At 36.2% G+C, this 21880-nt stretch overlaps 1 protein-coding gene across 3 annotated transcripts in view; it reads left to right on the top strand.

The window, feature by feature from the left end:
- LOC145271148 (uncharacterized) overlaps nucleotides 1-21880 on the top strand; it is a 127942-nt gene that overhangs the window by 33644 nt on the left and 72418 nt on the right. Inside the window, exon 1 of one of the 3 annotated variants that reach the window (XM_080126686.1) lies at nucleotides 19782-20289. The exons of 1 other annotated variant lie outside the window; for it this stretch is intronic. In XM_080126686.1, coding sequence (XP_079982812.1) covers nucleotides 20163-20289 — 127 coding nt within the window. In that variant the 5' untranslated portion in view covers nucleotides 19782-20162. Of the gene's footprint in view, nucleotides 1-19781; nucleotides 20290-21880 lie in introns of those variants that run through there. One more of the 3 variants, XM_080126684.1, reaches the window with a different exon arrangement.

Here is a 21880-nt window from a genome sequence, read left to right as displayed (position 1 = left end):
AACAAAAAAAAAAAAAGCTAACCCTAACCCTAATAATAATCCTATAAACAATTTTATCATGTGTTGTTGTTCATGAATATCAGGATCAAAAGACATGAAACAAAAAAAAAAAAAGCTAACCCTAACCCTAACCCTAATAATAATCCTATAAACAATTTTATCATGTGTTGTTGTTCATGAATATCAGGATCAAAAGACATGAAACAAAAAAAAAAAAAAGCTAACCCTAACCCTAATAATAATCCTATAAACAATTTTATCATGTGTTGTTGTTCATGAATATCAGGATCAAAAGACATGAAACAAAAAAAAAAAAAAGCTAACCCTAACCCTAACCCTAATAATAATCCTATAAACAATTTTATCATGTGTTGTTGTTCATGAATATCAGGATCAAAAGACATGAAACAAAAAAAAAAAAAAGCTAACCCTAACCCTAATAATAATCCTATAAACAATTTTATCATGTGTTGTTGTTCATGAATATCAGGATCAAAAGACATGAAACAAAAAAAAAAAAGCTAACCCTAACCCTAATAATAATCCTATAAACAATTTTATCATGTGTTGTTGTTCATGAATATCAGGATCAAAAGACATGAAACAAAAAAAAAAAAAGCTAACCCTAACCCTAATAATAATCCTATAAACAATTTTATCATGTGTTGTTGTTCATGAATATCAGGATCAAAAGACATGAAACAAAAAAAAAAAAAGCTAACCCTAACCCTAATAATAATCCTATAAACAATTTTATCATGTGTTGTTGTTCATGAATATCAGGATCAAAAGACATGAAACAAAAAAAAAAAAAGCTAACCCTAACCCTAACCCTAATAATAATCCTATAAACAATTTTATCATGTGTTGTTGTTCATGAATATCAGGATCAAAAGACATGAAACAAAAAAAAAAAAAGCTAACCCTAACCCTAATAATAATCCTATAAACAATTTTATCATGTGTTGTTGTTCATGAATATCAGGATCAAAAGACATGAAACAAAAAAAAAAAAAAGCTAACCCTAACCCTAATAATAATCCTATAAACAATTTTATCATGTGTTGTTGTTCATGAATATCAGGATCAAAAGACATGAAACAAAAAAAAAAAAAAGCTAACCCTAACCTTAATAATAATCCTATAAACAATTTTATCATGTGTTGTTGTTCATGAATATCAGGATCAAAAGACATGAAACAAAAAAAAAAAAGCTAACCCTAACCCTAATAATAATCCTATAAACAATTTTATCATGTGTTGTTGTTCATGAATATCAGGATCAAAAGACATGAAACAAAAAAAAAAAAAAGCTAACCCTAACCCTAACCCTAATAATAATCCTATAAACAATTTTATCATGTGTTGTTGTTCATGAATATCAGGATCAAAAGACATGAAACAAAAAAAAAAAAAAGCTAACCCTAACCCTAACCCTAATAATAATCCTATAAACAATTTTATCATGTGTTGTTGTTCATGAATATCAGGATCAAAAGACATGAAACAAAAAAAAAAAAAGCTAACCCTAACCCTAATAATAATCCTATAAACAATTTTATCATGTGTTGTTGTTCATGAATATCAGGATCAAAAGACATGAAACAAAAAAAAAAAAAGCTAACCCTAACCCTAATAATAATCCTATAAACAATTTTATCATGTGTTGTTGTTCATGAATATCAGGATCAAAAGACATGAAACAAAAAAAAAAAAAGCTAACCCTAACCCTAATAATAATCCTATAAACAATTTTATCATGTGTTGTTGTTCATGAATATCAGGATCAAAAGACATGAAACAAAAAAAAAAAAAGCTAACCCTAACCCTAATAATAATCCTATAAACAATTTTATCATGTGTTGTTGTTCATGAATATCAGGATCAAAAGACATGAAACAAAAAAAAAAAAAGCTAACCCTAACCCTAACCCTAATAATAATCCTATAAACAATTTTATCATGTGTTGTTGTTCATGAATATCAGGATCAAAAGACATGAAACAAAAAAAAAAAAAGCTAACCCTAACCCTAACCCTAATAATAATCCTATAAACAATTTTATCATGTGTTGTTGTTCATGAATATCAGGATCAAAAGACATGAAACAAAAAAAAAAAAAGCTAACCCTAACCCTAACCCTAATAATAATCCTATAAACAATTTTATCATGTGTTGTTGTTCATGAATATCAGGATCAAAAGACATGAAACAAAAAAAAAAAAAGCTAACCCTAACCCTAACCCTAATAATAATCCTATAAACAATTTTATCATGTGTTGTTGTTCATGAATATCAGGATCAAAAGACATGAAACAAAAAAAAAAAAAGCTAACCCTAACCCTAACCCTAATAATAATCCTATAAACAATTTTATCATGTGTTGTTGTTCATGAATATCAGGATCAAAAGGCATGAAACAATAAAAAAAAAAAGCTAACCCTAACCCTAATAATAATCCTATAAACAATTTTATCATGTGTTGTTGTTCATGAATATCAGGATCAAAAGACATGAAACAAAAAAAAAAAAAGCTAACCCTAACCCTAATAATAATCCTATAAACAATTTTATCATGTGTTGTTGTTCATGAATATCAGGATCAAAAGACATGAAACAAAAAAAAAAAAAGCTAACCCTAACCCTAACCCTAATAATAATCCTATAAACAATTTTATCATGTGTTGTTGTTCATGAATATCAGGATCAAAAGACATGAAACAAAAAAAAAAAAAGCTAACCCTAACCCTAACCCTAATAATAATCCTATAAACAATTTTATCATGTGTTGTTGTTCATGAATATCAGGATCAAAAGACATGAAACAAAAAAAAAAAAGCTAACCCTAACCCTAACCCTAACCAATCCTATAAACAATTTTATCATGTGTTTTGTGCAGGAATATAAGCAATAATAAGACATGTACAAAAAAAACGCTCACCCTAACCCTCACCCAAATCTAACCCTAACCCATCCTAGAGACAAATTTATCAAAAAGTTATTTTTCAGGAATATAAGCAATAACAGGACATGTAAAAAAGAAGCTAACCCTAAAGCTAACCCTCATCCTTACCCTAACCCTAACACTAACCCTCCTCCTAACAGTAACCCTAACCCTAACCCTTACCCTTACCCATTCTTGAGAAAATTTCATCAAGAAGGTTTTTCAGGAATATAAGCAATAATAAGACATGTCCAAAAAGAAGATGACCCTAACCCTAACCCCAACCCTAACCCCAACCCTAACCCTAACCCTAGACCATCCGAGATACAATTTTATCAAGAAGGTTGTTCAGGAAAAAAAGCAATAATTACACATGAAAAAAAAAAGCTAACCCTAACCCTAACCCTAACCCTAACCCTGACCCTAACCTTAACCCTTACCCTAATCCTAACAGTAACCCTAACCCTAACCCTAACCCTGACCCTAACCTTAACCCTTACTCTAATCCTAACAGTAACCCTAAGAAAAAAAAGAACCCTAAACCTAATTAATACCCTAACCCTAACCCTAACCCTAACCCAGTAATAATAAGACATGTAAAAAAAAAAGCTTACCCTAACTCTAACCCTAACCCAGACCCTTAATCTGACCCTCACCCTAACCCTAACACTTATCTAACCCTAACCCTAACCCTAACCCATCCTAGAGACAATTTCATCAAGGATGTTGTTCATGAATATCAGGAAAAGAACATGGTAAATTTCTCCAGAAAAGGTTTAATATTTATGGAGCAATTCTGGTTTCTGATTGGTTGGTAGCAGAACGTGAATTAATTTGATTCGTCAGTTCTTAGCAGCATCGTTTATAAATAGAATCGTCCGACTGTGTGGGATCATACCCCATACCCCATTACAACTCTGTTGAGATGGGATGTCTCCTAGCGGCTTCGGCTGCAGGGAGACAGGGTAGTACATGTCAAGGATTCGTCACTTGACACTCAGCCCAACAGGTGAGGGGCCGGGAACCGGCCCAGCACCTGTTGGACTGAGGTACACCGCCTGGGTAATACCTAGGAGGTCCACCCTCCCAGGCCTTGCCACCGGGCTTTCCGGTGGGACAAGTTTATTGCTTGCTGCTTGAGGCGCCCCGACCAGGGAATGCCGACGGGGTTACTCAGGCAATTTTTAAAATTGCAGGAGTGCCCCTCCTTTAAGGGAGTCTGCGGGGTTCCCACTTTCCAGGCCTTGTGCCAAATAATGCTGAGGTGGGCAGTATTTAAATAACTACCCCATTAAAACACTGTTTTGATGGGATGTGTCTCCTAGCAGCCCCCATCAATCTCAGACGTCTTTTGTAAGTTGATTCTCTCCTCTCTGTCATTTTCCTTTTCTTCTTCGTCACCGAGTCGGATTTTCTTTTTTCCCACACGATGCTTTTTTTCCCTACTGTTTTGCTGTTTTTTATAACAGTTTTTTGGAGGTTTTTATGGCCGCTGCTTCGAGCCAGAGGCCCATTATTATTGGCACGATGGAGCCGGAAAGTGCCACACCTTCCATGCCTAACAGCTGGTCTAAACCCCCCAAAATTGACATCAACATGAAAGACTTCATTGAAAAGGCAAAACAATGCCTGGGGCTCGTCAACGACACCGGCTTAATTATATATACTCATTCACACACAGTACTGTTTTATTGTATCAAAACTCACCTGTACGGCTAGACCAGCACCGTTCCCTAGCCGGAGATTGAACTTACAACCATCGCGGTTATAGTGTTTTACCCATCAGCCCATGAGATCGGTGCTCGCATATGACCTGAATAGATATCCGTTTTAATGAACACTCGCCCACCGCTTTTACAGTGCTCGAGCTGCTTGTTTATTTACAAACAAAGGTCATCTAGAGGTTATTTAGCAAATCAATGAATGGTCAAGAGTGTAGTCTACAGCCCCCCCCCCATGCAAGTGTTTTCGCCTTTCAACAGACATTACAAAAGATCATATCTTATTTTTGAATTCATCGAATAATGGCAATTAAGTCACACATAGGTGTCCATATTCCAACCGCATTCGGAATCGTCGAAAAGCATTTAACCTGATAATTTTCCGCGGGGATTAAATATGAAATATTGGCCTAATAAAGCCAAATTCTGAACGAGACTGCTGCTGAAACAGGTACGCACATATGTAGCCAATAATGTTTAAGTAAAAAAGTTGGAGGAGATCCGAAAAAAGTGCCTTACACTATTTGTTGTTGACAGGAAAACCAAAAAAGTGATAAGAGCGACTGCTGACATCGTCATCAACCTTTTGGCCGCAGCAATGTAAGGGTTATAACACCTGGAGCGTACTTCTGAACTCACCTGAAGAATGCATAACAATTCCCTCTCCTCTGATCTCGAGCGCGTGGTTCAGTGGGGGAAGATGTGGCTGGTTACCTTTAATGCATCCAAAACCAAACTCCTATCCTTACATCATCAACGCTCTGATCCTCATCTGGCATCAATTGTGATGGATGGCTCTTGTCTGGGTGAGGCCCTGTGTTTGGACAAGCTTCTGGGTTTGACCTTTACTCCTGATCTGAAATGGAACACATACATCGTCTGTTGCCAAGGTCGCTGGAAAGATGGTGGGATCCTTCTACCGTTCCAGAAGATATCTCACTACTGATGCAATTCTCTATCTATATAAAAGCCAAGTACGTCCAAGGATGGAATACTGTTGCCATATCTGGGCAGGAGCTGCTAAAAACAGCCTATCCTGCCTTGACAGAGTACAAAATAGACTTTGTGGCTTAGTGGGGGATGCCCTTTTCTCTACCCTGCAACCTCTCTCCCACAGAAGAGACGTTGCGAGCCTATCCTTGTTTTATCATTATTTCCATCGCAGGTGCTCGTCTGAACTCCAATCTCTGATCCCCCCCTCGCCAATCTTTCACGAAAAAACACCCGTCTAGCTGAATCCACTGTGAAAAAGTTCCCATTACGCATTGTTAAATGTGAGGGTTATAACACATGGAGCATACTTCTAAATTCACCCGAACAATGCATAACGATATCACAAAAAGAGATCATCACAGCACAGTACATTCTAAGGACTGAGTATATGGGGAAACGTCAAACCACAGTTTCCGCTTTTCACTTAATTTGATTCGTCAGTTCTTAGCAGTATCCTTTATAAATAGAATCGTCCGACTGTGTGGGATAATACCCCATTAATAGGTCTTTTGATTCCGTGCTGCGTTATTGTAAGTTGATTTTCTCCTCTCTGTAATTTTCCTTTTCTTATTCTTGACCGAGTCGGATTTTCTTTTTTCCACACGACGCTTTTTTGCCCTTTTTTTTTTTTACAGTTTTTTGGACTTTTTTTAACCTGCTTCGAGCCAGAGGCCCATTATTATTGGCACGATGGAGCCGGAAAATGCCACACCTTCCATGCCTAACAGCTGGTCTAAACCCCCCAAAATTGACATCAACATGAAAGACTTCATTGAAAAGGCAAAACAATGCCTGGGGCTCGTCAACGACACCGGCTTAATTGTAGACCTATCAAAGTTGGAGGAGATCAGAAAAAAGTGCCTTACACTATTTGTTGTTGACAGGAAAACCAAAAAAGTGATAAGAGCGACTGCTGACATCGTCATCAACCTTTTGGCCACAGCAGGATTTAGACCCTTACGCATCATTAAATGTCAGGGTTATAATACCTGGAGCGTACTTCTGAACTCACCTGAAGAATGCATAACAATTCCCTCTCCTCTGATCTCGAGCGCGTGGTTCAGTGGGGGAAGATGTGGCTGGTTACCTTTAATGCATCCAAAACCAAACTCCTATCCTTACATCATCAACGCTCTGATCCCCAGCTGGCATCAATTGTGATGGATGGCTCTCGTCTGGGTGAGGCCCCGTGTTTTGACAAGCTTCTGGGTTTGACCTTTACTCCTGATCTGAAATGGAACACGTACATCAAGTCTGTTGCCAAAATCGCTGGAAAGATGGTGGGATCCTTCTACCGCTCCAGAAGATATCTCACTACTGATGCAATTCTCTATCTATATAAAAGCCAAGTACGTCCAAGGATGGAATACTGTTGCCATATCTGGGCAGGAGCTGCTAAAAACAGCCTATCCTGCCTTGACAGAGTACAAAATAGACCGTGGCTTAGTGGGGGATGCCTTTTTCTCTACCCTGCAACCTCTCTCCCACAGAAGAGACGTTGCGAGCCTATCCTTGTTTTATCGTTATTTCCATGGCAGGTGCTCGTCTGAACTCCAATCTCTGGTCCCCCCTCGCCAATCTTCCACGAAAAAACACCCGTCTAGCTGAATCCACTGTGAAAAATTTCCCCTTACGCATTGTTAAATGTAAGGGTTATAACACACCCGAAGAATGCATAACAATATCACAAAAAGAGATCATCACAGCACAATACATTCTAAGGACTGAGTATATGGTGAAACGTCAAACCACAGTTTCCGTTTTTCACGTTCCGCACCACATCCAAGGAGAACATCTTGGCGCCTTCTTCCTAAAATTCGGCGAAATGGTATCGGTTCAAGTTGACGAGTTCCATGGCATATGGTCCTTCGACATCCTCCTTGATAAGGAAAATTTCGTAAACATTCCTTACTTCCTGGAGGTAGGAGAAGAAAAATTACCCGTAATAGTTGCTGGCAGAAGGCCAACTTGTTGGAACTGCAGCGAGATTGGACATCTGACATCTGAGTGCCCCTTAAAAAAACCTACACCAAACCCCAAAAGACTCACCGGACAACACCTGGGAAGCACAACCACTACAAGCTTTCCCAAGCTTACCAACGAAGAAACAACCCCAGATGAATTACTCAGAGGAGAACCCTGGCAGATCGCCCCTGGAAAGAAAACCCCTGGACGCCTGAGCCTCGACCAACTGAAAGAGCAAGCCATGCTCAAAAACGACCCGGGGAAAGAAAAATACATAGAAATCGTAAATTTAAAAAAAGCAAACACCCCAATCCCCATGCAAATAACCTCCATCCAAAAACATCAGATTAATCACTCGGTCCCCCACTACATCCAAAACACCTTCCCCTTACAAAATGCCTCCTCCAGTCACAACTCCCATCTCTCCAAAAGCGCCCAAACTAACACCACTAAGCCCCCTTAAGAAACACAAATCCTCCACTCCTGTTCCAGCCACCTCTAAGTCCCCTCACAACACTCCTCCTGCTTCCCCTGAAAAAAAACCCTACTGACCCTACTAACATGGACACTACCCTCGCTATTGACCAAAAGAAAAAAAACCCTCTACCTCCCTGGAAAGGATATTTGCATCCTCAACCCAGCCGTTATAAACAGTAGCAAGAACCTCAAAGGTGCAGACCTCGGCAAGTTGGTTGATTTCAGGGAGGTAGGGAGGAAGCTAATAGACACCCCCACCAATTTCCCCAATGCAAGACGCATTTTGACTGTAGTTAGAAAGAAGGAAGAAGCCAAAGATTTATGGCAAATGCTGGAGGAGGCAAACAAGACCTTTAATCTTTCCCCTTCCCTGGCAATTTTTAAGGACTCGGATATCAGAAGTTTAAAAAAATGTTGTGTTGAGAGGGTCCCGGTAAAAATGAACCCCTCCCTGTGTAGGATAGTCAAACTAACCTATCCCCTGCATGTCGACGGTATCTCTCGTGACGGACTCATCGATACTGCGATTGGTACCTATTCCCTCACGAGAGCTGTCGGCATGCTCACGACCGCGATGTTCGTTTCTGGTACTCAACTCTAAGGCACAATCATGGATCTCAAGCTTGCAAGTGTGAATGTCCGAGGGCTAAGGGCCGACTTGCGAAAATGGCGCTTGAGTTTGGACCTGCAGTACCTTGGAGTGGATATTTGCTGTGTGCAGGAAACCCATTTTATTCCTGGTGACCATTTACGTGCGCTGTATACGACCTTTAAGGATTATTCAGCGTACTTTAATTCTCACTCTAGAGGGGTCTCCTGGCTAGTTAAAAGGTCCCTAGATGCGTCGTGTGACCCGTGCTATATGGATCCGGAGGGAAGACTATGTGTTTTGGATGTTACCATAAAGGGTAGGGCATTACGTCTTATTGGGGTTTATGTGCCCGATAGCCACGTTGAGCTGGCTGCCTTTTTTTGGCGAATCGAGCAGTTCATGGATACTTCTCGAACGGTTATCTTAGCAGGAGGCTGGAATGCGGTCCTGGATCCCAAGTTAGATCGATTTGGGTAACCTTCTAGGGGTACTAACAGAGATCAGGATGCTGTTTTATTTCGTGAATTTGTGGATAAGTTTGATCTTATCGACAAATTCCGAAATGAAAAACCCCATGACTTAGTGTGGACTTGGACAGGTAGACGCGGCTCCGGTCCGGTACAGCTCTCGAGCTATATCGACCGGTTCTTAGTTAGGAGAGTCGATGTAGGAGTATTGAATTGTCCAAGTTTCCACAACATAGTTTACTCGGATCACAGACTTGTCCGTGTACGGGTAAACTTAGATAGACTTAAGCCTAGATTAGGATCTATTGTCTGGTTTATGCAAACCAGACATTCATTTTCGTTACGTTGATGATACCTTTTGCTTATTTGACAACGAGACGAATGCGGATGCTTTTTGTGTCTCTTAATAACGTTCATCCAGCCCTTAAGTTTACGGTAGACAAGGAAACGAATTCTACTCTTCCGTTCTTAGATGTACTTGTGTCTAAGACATCTTCGTGTTTTCTTACTTCGGTTTATCGTAAATCAACCTTTACAGGTCTCTATACTCGTTGGGACTCTTTTTGCCCTATAAACCAAAAATATAATTTGATTAAGACATTAACACATAGGGCCTTGATGATTTGTTCCAGGGTTAATCTGGATGATGAGTTGAAATTTATTACAAGGACCCTCTGTAATAATGGTCACCCATCGGATATTGTTAAAACTGTTATTAATAAGAAGGTTTCCAATTTCTATAAACTTAAAGAGATTACGGTTAATAGATGTCCTGTTTACCTACGTTTACCTTGGCTGGGAAACATTAGTGACCGTTTTGCCAAGCAAATTTCTGTGTCTGTACAACGGTGTTATTTTGCATCTAATCCTCGTGTTGTTTTTTCAACCAGGCCTATGTTGCCGTCTATTTGCAAAGATGTTCTTCCCCCCCACCATAATAATTCTCTTATTTATTTAAATGTAGTTGCAGTGCACACTATGTTGGGCGAACATCACAAAGATTAGATTTTCGTTTGAAACAGCATGTGCCTTCGAAAATTCGTTATGCAAATTTCTCGCCGTCGGATGTTTTGAATAATACGCAACAGCACAACGGCAATTACACCCTCAAAAATGGACAATATGGTGTGGAGTAACGGCGGATGAAGTAATTGGAATTGGTGGACATTTGAGTAAAATCATTTTTCATAACTAAAATTAGACCTTGTGAAAAACAGACCCTATATTAAGTTGTGTAAATAAAAAATTAGAATAAGTAGACTATGATATCTTACTCTATTCCAGAAAATCACGAAGAGGTTCATCTACCTACATATGAAAATTGGTAAGCATAACTTAAATATTGAGGAAGTTAATCAAATTCAAAATCCGTCAGCTTCTTTTGGAACCCACTGTATATATATATATATATATATATATATATATATATATATATATATATATATATATATATATATATATATATATATACACTCGGGTTTTTTTTATGCAAAAGTAATGGACTAATGAATTCAACGAGGTTGTTAGATAGTGCTCAATAAAAAGAGCTGATAATACTTGTTTATTGTTATATAAACATGCTCACATCCCGTTGCTACAAATAGCCACTTGTTTCAATCAAACAACAGATATCATCAGGCAGCGACTTGACTATTCAAAAGTTCAATGAATAATCAATGATGATATCTGTTGTTTGATTGAAACAAGTGGCTATTTGTAGCAGCAGGATGTGACCATGTTTATATAACAATAAACAAGTATATATATATATATATATATATATATATATATATATATATATATATATATATATATTGAATTTTATTTGTACAAATAATACGTATGAGCAGGTCGCACTCTCCATATCATTTAAAAATTCTAGAGACTATTTATATTAAGTGGATGAAACCTTCTCTTTGCAAGCAAAAAGAAAATCTTCTCGGACTTAATTTGGTCTCTATGGAATTTTGTTTCCCCTGTTTATTTTTGATTTTTTTTTCTCCTTTCCCTTGCCACATTCATGACTTTATTTTTTTTTTTTTAATCGTATTGTCCTCGATTTTGCTCTGTTGAGCGAGGATCGAAACCGGGTTAGCTGGCCTTTTATTTTCATTTTTTATTTTTTAAATAATCATTATGTATATTGGTCTATATGTAGCCATCATTAAATTCTGTACCCCTCGAAAGATTTTCAAATATATATATATATATATATATATATATATATATATATATATATATATATATATATATATATATATATATAGTTATGCCTTGGAAGTAGAGTGAAAAGCACATCTTATTTTTCTTTTATTAATATTATTTTTTTTCCTTGTACACATTTTTGTGAATTATTCCATGGATTTCTGCCTTTGGATTATTATGGACCATCTTCTTCCAATTACGGGATGTCTTTGGATTTTACTTGTACAAATGGAAATTCTTTTAACTTTCTTGAAGTTTTACATCTGGATTTTACCGTCACTGGATTTTTTATCTTCCACCAGACTATCCATTAATGTGTAATCACCTTTTTCTTCACCATATTCCCTCTGCTTAACTTTTTTTGTTTTCAAGTAAGATCTTTGACTTACTTGTTGTTTCATCAAATACTTCTGCATGCAAAATCCGATCCCGCATTTTGCTAATTCCTACCCTCTGATGAGAAGGAGAGTATTTCTTCGAAACTCCGCGGATTAAGGACTATCCACTTATCTAGTGTTTCCTTTTCAGATTAAATATGTTTTTAACTCATTTCAAAGTGTTTTTTAACATATTTTATTAACTGTTTGCTCATATATATATATATATATATATATATATATATATATATATATATATATATACATATGTACATATATATATATATGTACATATCTTGTATCTAAGTTTGCGTAACATTAAATTAATCATATTTACTGTTGTTATTTAAGGAAGCATAGAATTATATATATACATATATATATATATAGATATATATATATATATATATGTACATATATATAGGGCGAATGAACTCTTTTTCTGGGTCAACGGCCAACTAGCACCATGTATATTTGTGTGTGTGTATATGTGTATTGGGGTGGAGAGGGCTCCCGTAAGCCGTGGTGAAGGCAACCTTTCTAGGAGAAGCAAATCTCTGATTTAAAAAACCATAAAGCAGGAGACCAGTAACTGCATTAATCTGGTCTGCAGTTTAATTTGTTGCTGGCTATCTTGCTCTTGCTTGTTGCTGGATCTCAACATTTTGAACTGAGAGAGAGCCTTAGCTGTCGTACAAAGCTAAGTCTCTGTAACATCATATTTGTATAGATACTCCCTCAGGCATTTGGGCTCATAGATTTTTAATGTCTGGGGGAGTGGCACTCGTCTGACAAGACGTTGCAGTCATCATCATCATATATATATATATATATATATAGTGCGGAGTTTTAAATCTCAGCTTGGTGTCTGGCGTGCAATATTTCACTTCATGGGCAGGTAGTGGCTCCTAAGTCTGGTTGACCGTCTACCTAAGTGATGGAAAACTCTATTACAAAGCCTGAGATGCAGCTGTTCATTAGTTCCGTGGCATATTTTGCACCAACTGATGTTATTGGTTGTTTCAAAAAGTGTAAATGGTTCTACACAAGCCATTATCACTTAAATCAAATCTTTGTGTGGGTAGCCCTGAGTTTGCTCATTCTGCTTTCTTACAACATCCAAAAAGGTAAGCAAAAAGTTCCATCAGGCGAAGTCCACTGGCGATGGGGTACTGGTGATGGAGGCAGGTGGAGGATATCACTGGAGGCCTTTAGTATATATATATATATATATATATATATATATATATATATATATATATATAATTTTTCTAATATATATATATTTATATATATATTAGAAAAATCTTATAGAACATTGATTCAAATTTTAAAAACAACATTTAAGTTTTTAATTATCCGACACAAAGTACAGATAAACTTGAAAAACTTGAAAATATTCCGCAGAGTTTTGAAAAATGCAATTCTTCTCCTCAGAGGAAAGACGTTTGCAGGATATACAATAAATTTTGCAGATTAATGCATCATATTTGCACAGTTGGCGGCGTTGAAGTTGATGGCCGTTCTTGTGTAAAATTTTGTGAACAATTGCACAGTTCGTGTCCTCTACTATGTGGCAAAGCAGATCTTTTGTAGATGTAGCACTGCTTTCCCTAGATAGGGAGGAGGCGATAAAAGGAGCCCTAAAAAAAACTTGTTCACACAAAAGCTTGTCATATTGCTGCAGTTGACTGGCTATCCAATTGTGCAGTCGAAACAGAAACTCGATTCGAAATACAAAGCATGCGTTCAATTTTGGAACGTGGAATGTAAGAACATTGCTTGATAGCGATGATTCTTTCGAGCGGCAGACGGCGCTAGTTGCCTTGTCTGAGACACATCTTTTGGGATCGAGTGAACTGAAAGAAATTGGCGAAGGTTATCCGTTCTTTTTGTCAGGTCGGAAAGAGGGGGAGAGGCATAGTTGGTTTTGAAATAAAATCAAATATTGCTCACTCTCTGGAGGCTCTTCCTCGGGGCGGTGACGATCTTTTAATGACCCTTAGAATATATATATATATATATATATATATATATATATATATATATATATATGAACAAATGATTAATAAAACATGTTAAAAGACATCTTGAAAAAGAGTTAAAAACATACTTAATTTTAAAAAGGAAGCACAAGATAAGTGGATAGTCCTTAATCCGCGGAGTTTTTGTTCATATTATAAGCTCTGTTTCCTTTTCGGTTTTATTGAGCTTTTACATCTGGTTGAGATTACTTTACTTGTAAATATTAACTCTTTAATATTTATAATATATTTTTAGTTTACCATTTTGATTACCTTGGTAAACTTATTGTAATTTTTATTTTATTTTTATATATATATATATATATATATATATATATATATATATATATATAATAAAAATTTTTTAACCAAGTAAGATGAGCATTTATTCTTCCACTGACCGGTTGGTGGCTTTGCGTTCAGGAATTCAAAGGTTCACATTCTAATGTTTCCAAAGTGACTGTCTCGCTTCTAGACGTTCGACTCCGATGTCTGGACCCAGACTATCGTCTGACTCTGACTCTCTGCCTCGCTTCTTCTGACTTCTTAACTAACTAACTCTCACTTCCTATATTGAGAAATCCATGCATGTCCGGCCAACGTGACCACAATTCACGTGCCATCAACATGTGCGACCTGCACGTTTCCGAACATTCTGATTTCCCAATAACCTATTTTTCCAATATGTTAAAAGCATGTTTATTAAATTATCTTGTATAGTTGCATTCCTCAATTGAATTTTTCATAACAGGATTGACAACGCACATTCTTTTCTTGAAACTATTTTATCTCTAAGCTAAACAATGGTTTGTTTTTTACATTCCATTTGCTAATTCTCTCTCGTAATCTATTTTTTACGAGGTTCGAATTTCGTCTATTCTATTTCATTTTCATTTTAACTAAATCTCTCTATTTTTATACTTACATGAAAAGCGGACAGCCCTTATCATGTAACAGTGATGATTCTTTCGAGAGGAAGACGGCGATAGTTGCAAAAGTACTGAAACAATACAACATTGACAGAAACAGAAACTCGATTCGAAATACAAAGCATGCGTTCAATTTTGGAACGTGGAATGTAAGAACATTGCTTGATAGCGATGATTCTTTCGAGCGGCAGACAGCGCTAGTTGCCTTGTCTGAGACACATCTTTTGGGATCGAGTGAATTGAAAGAAATTGGCGAAGGTTACACGTTCTTTTGGTCAGGTTGGAAAGAGGGGGAGAGGCATAGTTCCGGTGTTGGCTTTGCAATAAAATTAAATATTGCTCACTCTCTGGAGGCTCTTCCTCAGGGCGGTGACGATCTTTTAATGACCCTTAGAATATATATATATATATATATATATATATATATATATATATATATATATATATATATATGAACAAATGATTAATAAAACATATTAAAAGACATCTTGAAAAAGAGTTAAAAGCATACTTAATTTTAAAAAGGAAGCACAAGATAAGTGGATATATATATGATTAGTTTTTTTTTGGAAAAAGAATTCCAGCAGAGTGCTCAATTAAAGGGAAAATCCAAATTTTAAGAGCGTGTATAATTTTTTGGAGACGAATATTGGCTGAAGAGAGCTTGATAAGGATACCTTAAACGGGCCTTATTATCGGGCTTGAAACCAACGGTACCAATGACCTGTCTCAACTAACAACTTTCTGTACACAAAATATATATATATATATATATATATATATATATATATATATATATAAGTAAATTCTTGGTACAGCAAAATGGAATGAGAAATTTCAGAGGAAACATAATTTAATTTAAATAAAAAGATCAAAGAAACAACAAAAAAACAAGAAACGGGCAGGTGGAATTGTTAAAATTTCCTTAAGGCCTTATCGTCTGACCCTCTAAGAGGAAACGTCAGAATGATAAATTAAAAGCTAAGAATCGAATGAGGAAAGAGGGAAATTGGTTTCAGTTGGAAAACCAGTGAGAGAAAAAAAAAAAATACATATATATATATATATATATATATATATATATATATGAACAAATGATTAATAAAACATGTTAAAAGACATCTTGAAAAAGAGTTAAAAACATATTTAATTTTAAAAAAGGAAGCACAAGATAAGTGAATAGTCCTTAATCCGCGGAGTTTTTGTTCATATTATAAGCTCTGTTTCCTTTTCGGTTTTATTGAGCTTTTACATCTGGTTGAGATTACTTTACGTGTAAATATTAACTCTTTAATATTAATAATATATTTTTAGTTAACCATTTTGATTACCTTGGTAAACTTATTGTAATTTTTATTTTATTTATATATATATATATATATATATATATATATATATATATATATATATAATAAAAATTTTTTAACCAAGTAAGATCTGTGACTTACTTATAGTTTCATTAAATACTTTTATATGCAAAATCCGAACCTGCATTTTGCTAATTCCTGCCCTCTGATGAGAAGGAGAGTATTAAGGACTATCCACTTATCTTGTGTTTCCTTTTTTAAAATTAAATATGTTTTTAACTCTTTTTCAAGACGTCTTTTAACATGTTTTATTAATCATTTGTTCATATATATATTGGAAAATTAAAAATGGCGCCCAACTCCGTGTTGAACATGGTAAGTTTGTGAAAATGAGTTAAAAATGAAAAAAAAACTATACAAAATACTGTCAGAAGCTTGCTCAATATATGTTACCGTGACATAGGCTGACACATATTCGGTGGGTTTTTTCCCCACTTCCCTGTGAAAAACGACCTTCAAAATAGACACTCCTAACCTCCCCATGTAAAAAATGGCTTTCAGAATAGGCAACAACACCTCCACATGTTAAGAACGGCCTTCGGAATAGACACGCCTAACATTCCCATTTTAAGAATGACATTCAGAATATACACTCCAACCTCCCATGTTAAGAACGGCCTTCAGAATAGATACGCCTAACGTTCCCATTTTAAGAATGACTTTCGGAATATACATCCCAACCTCCCATGTTAAGAACGGCCTTCGAAATAGACACTCTAACCTCCCCATGTTACGAACGGCCTTCGGAATAGACACCCCTAACTTTCCCATGTTAAGAAAGGCCTTTGGAATAGACACCCACAACCACGCCACGTTTAGAACAGCTTTCAGAATAGATATCCCCAACCTCCCTTATGTAAAGAACGGCCTTCGACATAGACACATCTAACCTCTCCATGTTAAGAACGGCCTTCGAAATAGCCACCCACATCTCCCATGTAAAGAACGCCCTTCATAATAGATACCCTAACCTCCCCATGTAAAAAACGGCTTTCGAAATAGACGCCCCAACCTACCCATGTTAAGAATGGCTTTCGGAATAGACACTCTCAACCTCCTCATGCTAAGAACGACTTTCGGAATTGACACTCCCAGCCTCTAAATGTTAAGAACGACTTTCGGAATAGAAACCCCACCCTCCCCATATTAAGAACAGTCTTCAGAATAGACACCTCCCAACATGCCCATGATAAGAACGGCCTTCGAAATAGACACCTCTTATCTTCCCATGGTAAGGCGGCTTTCAGAAGAGACATCCCCAACCTACCAATGTTAAAAACGGGTTTCGGAATAGACACTCCCAATCTACCCATGTAAAGAACAGCTTCAGCATAGGCACTCCAAACTCCCCATGTTAAGAACGACCTTTAAAATAGACACCCCTTAAAAATGGCCTTCGAAATAGACGAAATAACCTCCCCATATTAACGACGGCTTTCGGAATAGGCACTCCAAACTCTCCATGTTAAGAATGGCTTTCAAAATAGACACTCCCAACCTCCCCATGTTAAGAAGGACCTTCGAAATAGACACCACTAACCTCCCCATGTTAAGAACGGCTTTCGGAATAGACACCCCAACCTTTGTCAGCATACCTGAAAACATGTAAAAGTTTACGTGTGAAATGTGAACGATGAGTTGGACGGAATGTAAAAATGTGTCGAATTTAAAACGGAATGAAATTGAAATTTCCGTTCCATTTTTACAACAGCCGTAAAACAGAGCGTTCTCCGCAAGTTTTACCTATCGGCTATCGGTTTTATTCAATTAAATTCAGTTATTTCAAATTTCGCTCTAATAAGGAAAAATGTGACAAATGGTTAACAGTCATTCTGGATTGTCTCCCCTTTCCGCTAGTAGAACTCTTTTGAAAATGGAGACAAAAAAATATTCAGGCAGGTGCCCGTTTTGTGGCAAAACCAGTAATGCAATTGCGATATGTCAGCAAGTGACCATTTTTTTTATTTCGTTTTATTTTTTCGTTAATATCGTTTATCAAAACAGACACCCAAACCCCCCTATGTTAAGAACGGCTTTTGGAATACACACCCTCCAATCTCCCCATGTAAAGAACGACCTTCAAAAATAGACACCCCTAACCTCCTCATGTTAAGAACGGCCTTCGAAATAGACACCCCTAACCTCATCATGTTAAGAACGGTCTTCGGAATAGACTCCCACAACTTCCCATGTTAAGAATGGCTTTCGGAATAGACACTCCCAACCTCCCCATGCTAAGAACGGACTTCGGTATAGACTCCCCTAACCTCCCCATTTCGAAATAGACACCCTCAACCTCGCCATGTTAAGAACGGCTTTCGGAATAGACACCCTAACCTCTCCATGTTAAGAACGACTTTCGAAATAGACACCCCAAACTCTTCATGTTAAGAACGGCCCTCGGAATAGATACCTCAAACCTCGCCATATTAAAAACGGCTTTCGAAATTCCTATGAAATAAAAAAAAAAAGCGACGAATCATTGACAGTCATTCTCGATTATCTGCCCTTTCCGCTTGTAGAACTCTTTTGAAAATGGAGACAAAGAAATATTCGGGCAGGTGCCCTTTTGTGGCAGAACCAGTAATGCAATGGCAATATGTCACCGACTTTTTGGTAATCGTGAAGAAAGAGAGAGCCTGTTTCCTCCGTTTGACTATAGGTGGCGTTACTGTCTGTCCACCCAGTTACGGAAGCACAAAATGTATATAATGGAACCCTTGAAATAAAAATAAATGTTTTTGTTATATTTTAATTTTAAACATGTTTTTTTTTGGGGGGGGGGTTTCAAACATATTTACGTTTTGTTTTTTTTTGTTTTTTTTGCAAACATATTTAAGTTTTATTTTTCCAAACATTTACGTGTTGTTGCTTGTTTATTTTCAAACATTTACGTTTTTTTTTTCAAGCATAAGCTAAATGTTTTTTCCTATATTTTTCCTTTAAACATATTTATGGGTAAAAAAAAAAAAAATCAACGTTTTTTTTCTTTTATCTGTTTTTTTTTTTTACGGACTCCTTTTTTCCTTAATTTTTCTGCACTTATTTTACCTTTTCCGTGAGTATTTAAAAATGATATTGTAAAACCTGAATCTTACTTGAAACTACTATTAAAAAATAGCGCGGTACAATAAGTGCATAAGCAAACTTTTCAAAAAGAAAAATATTTCAAAAATATTTAGTTATGCTTGCAAAAAAAGAAAAACCCCAAAAAAAAAAACTAAATGTTTGAAAATAAACAAGCAACAAAACGTAAATGTTTGGAAAAATAAAACTTAAATATGTTTGCAAAAACAAAAAAAAAAAAACGTTTAAAATTAAAATATAACAAAAACATTTATTTTTATTTCAAGGGTGCCATTATATACATTTTGTGCTTCCATAACAGGGTGGACAGACAGTAACGCCACCTATAGTCAAACGGAGGAAACAGGCTCTCTCTTTCTTCACGATTACCGACTTTTTTTTATGTTATTTTATTTTATTTTTTCATAAATATCGTTTATTAACGGCCTTAAAAATAGACACACATAAACTCCACATATTAAGGACAACCTTCGAAATAGACACCATTAACCTCGCTATGTTAAGAATGGCTTTCAGAATAGACACCTAACTTCGTCATGTTAAGGACGGTCTTCGAAATAGACACCCTCACTCTCCCCATGTTAAGAATGGCTTTCGGAATAGACACTCCCAACCTCCCATGTTAAAAACGGTTTTCGTAATAGACACCCCCCCAACTTTCCCATGTAAAGAACGAACTTCAGAATAGACACCCCTAACCTACCCATAGGATGAAGGGCTTTCAGAATAGATACCCCCAACCTCCCCATACTAAGAACGGCTATAGGAATAGACACCCCTAACCTCCCCATGTTAAGGAAGACCTTCGAAATAGACAACTCTAGTCTCTCTATGTTAAAAACGACTTTTGAAATATGAACGCCACACTACCCCCATGTTAAGAACGGCCCTCGGAATAGACACCCCTAACCTCGCCATGTTAAGAACGGCTTTCGAAATAGACACTTTTACCGGGAGTGTTATATTTGGTTAACTTTCCCATGAAATAATTAAAAAAAAAAAAAAAAAAAAAGCGATGGATCATTGTCAGTCATTCTGGATTATCTGCCCTTCCGCTGGTAGAACTCTTTTGAAAATGGAGACAAAGAAATATTCGGCCAGGTGCCCTTTTGTGGCAGAAGCAATTTCAACATTTGCGAAAGGTTAGTGTTGTTGCAATGAGTTTCTTTGTTTGTTTTTGGTGCTTGTGTATTTTAAGAATGTGATTTAAAGAGCCATTCTTAACATGGGGAGGGGTAAGTGCTTTGTAACTATGCTGTACTTTCATCGAACAGTTTGATAAACAAAACACGGTACTTATGCAGAGAAGGAACCGTGGTGCTGTGGGCTGTGCTCGCTGCTGAGATAATAATATTATTTAGAAAGCCATTCTTAACATGGGGAGGGTAATTTATAAACAATTCTGTGATTTCACCTAACAATTTAATACACACACACAAAAAAGATGCTACTTATGCAGAAAAGATACCGCGCTGAGATAATGACGTTATTATTTAGAAAGCCATTCTTAACATGGGGAGGGTGTTTTGTTAAATATTCTGTACTTAGTGTACTTTATACTGACAATTTAATAAACAAAAAAGACGTCACTTATTCAGAAAATATACCGTGGTGAAATATTATTTAGAAAGCCATTCTTAACATGGGGTGGGTGTTTTGTAAACTATTCTGTACTTTCACCTAACAATTTAATAAACAACAAAAACGTCACTTATGCAGAACAGGTACCGTGCTGAAAGAATGTTATTATTTAGAAAGCCATTCTTGACATGGGGAGGGTGTTTTGTAAAATATTCTGTAGTTTAACTTTACAATTTAAACACCGTGACAGCGAATTAACCCTAACCCTAACCCCTAACCCCTAACCCTAACCCTAACCCTAAACCCTAACCCTAACCCTAACGCTGTCACGGTGTTTGTATAATAATACCGAAAACATACCGTGCTGAAATAATAACGTTATTATTTAGAAAGCCATTCTTAACATGGTTAGAGTGTTTTGTAAACTATTCTGTACTTTCACCTAACAATTTAATAAACAAAAAAGACGTAACTTTTGTAAAAAATGTACCGTGCTGAAATAATGTTATTATTGAGAAAGCCATTCTTAACATGGGGTGGATGTTTTGTAAACTATTTTGTACTTTCACCTAACAATTTGATAAACAAAGATGGTACTTATGCAGAAAAGGTACCGTGCCGAAATAATGACGTTATTATTTAGAAAGCCATTCTTAACATGGGGAGGGTGTTTTGTAAACTAGTCTGTACTTTCACCTAACAATTTAATAAACAAAAAATATTACTTATGCAGAAAAGGTACCGTGCTGAAATAATATTATTTAGAAAGCCATTCTTAACATGGGAAGAGTGTTTTGTAAACTATTCTGTACTTTCACCTAACAAGTTGAGAAACAAAAAAGACGTCACTTATGCAAAACAGGTACCGTGGTGAAATAATAACGTTATTATTTAGAAAGCCATTCTTAACATGGGGAGGGTGTTTTGTAAACTATTCTGTACTTTCACCTAACAATTTAATAAACAAAGAATATTACTTATGCAGAAAAGGTACCGTGCTGAAATAATATTATTTAGAAAGCCATTCTTAACATGGAAAGAGTGTTTTGCAACTATTCTGTACTTTCACCTAACAATTTGAGAAACAAAAAAGACGTCACTTATGCAGAAAAGGTACCGTGGTGAAATAATAACGTTATTATTTAGAAAGCC

This window comes from Euprymna scolopes, chromosome 46 (assembly GCF_053919585.1).
Source record: "Euprymna scolopes isolate OS-2025 chromosome 46, ASM5391958v1, whole genome shotgun sequence".
Classification (NCBI taxonomy): domain Eukaryota; kingdom Metazoa; phylum Mollusca; class Cephalopoda; order Sepiida; family Sepiolidae; genus Euprymna; species Euprymna scolopes.
The sequence above is the reverse complement of the archived record's forward strand: the minus strand, read 5'-3'. Positions and strand labels throughout refer to the sequence as shown.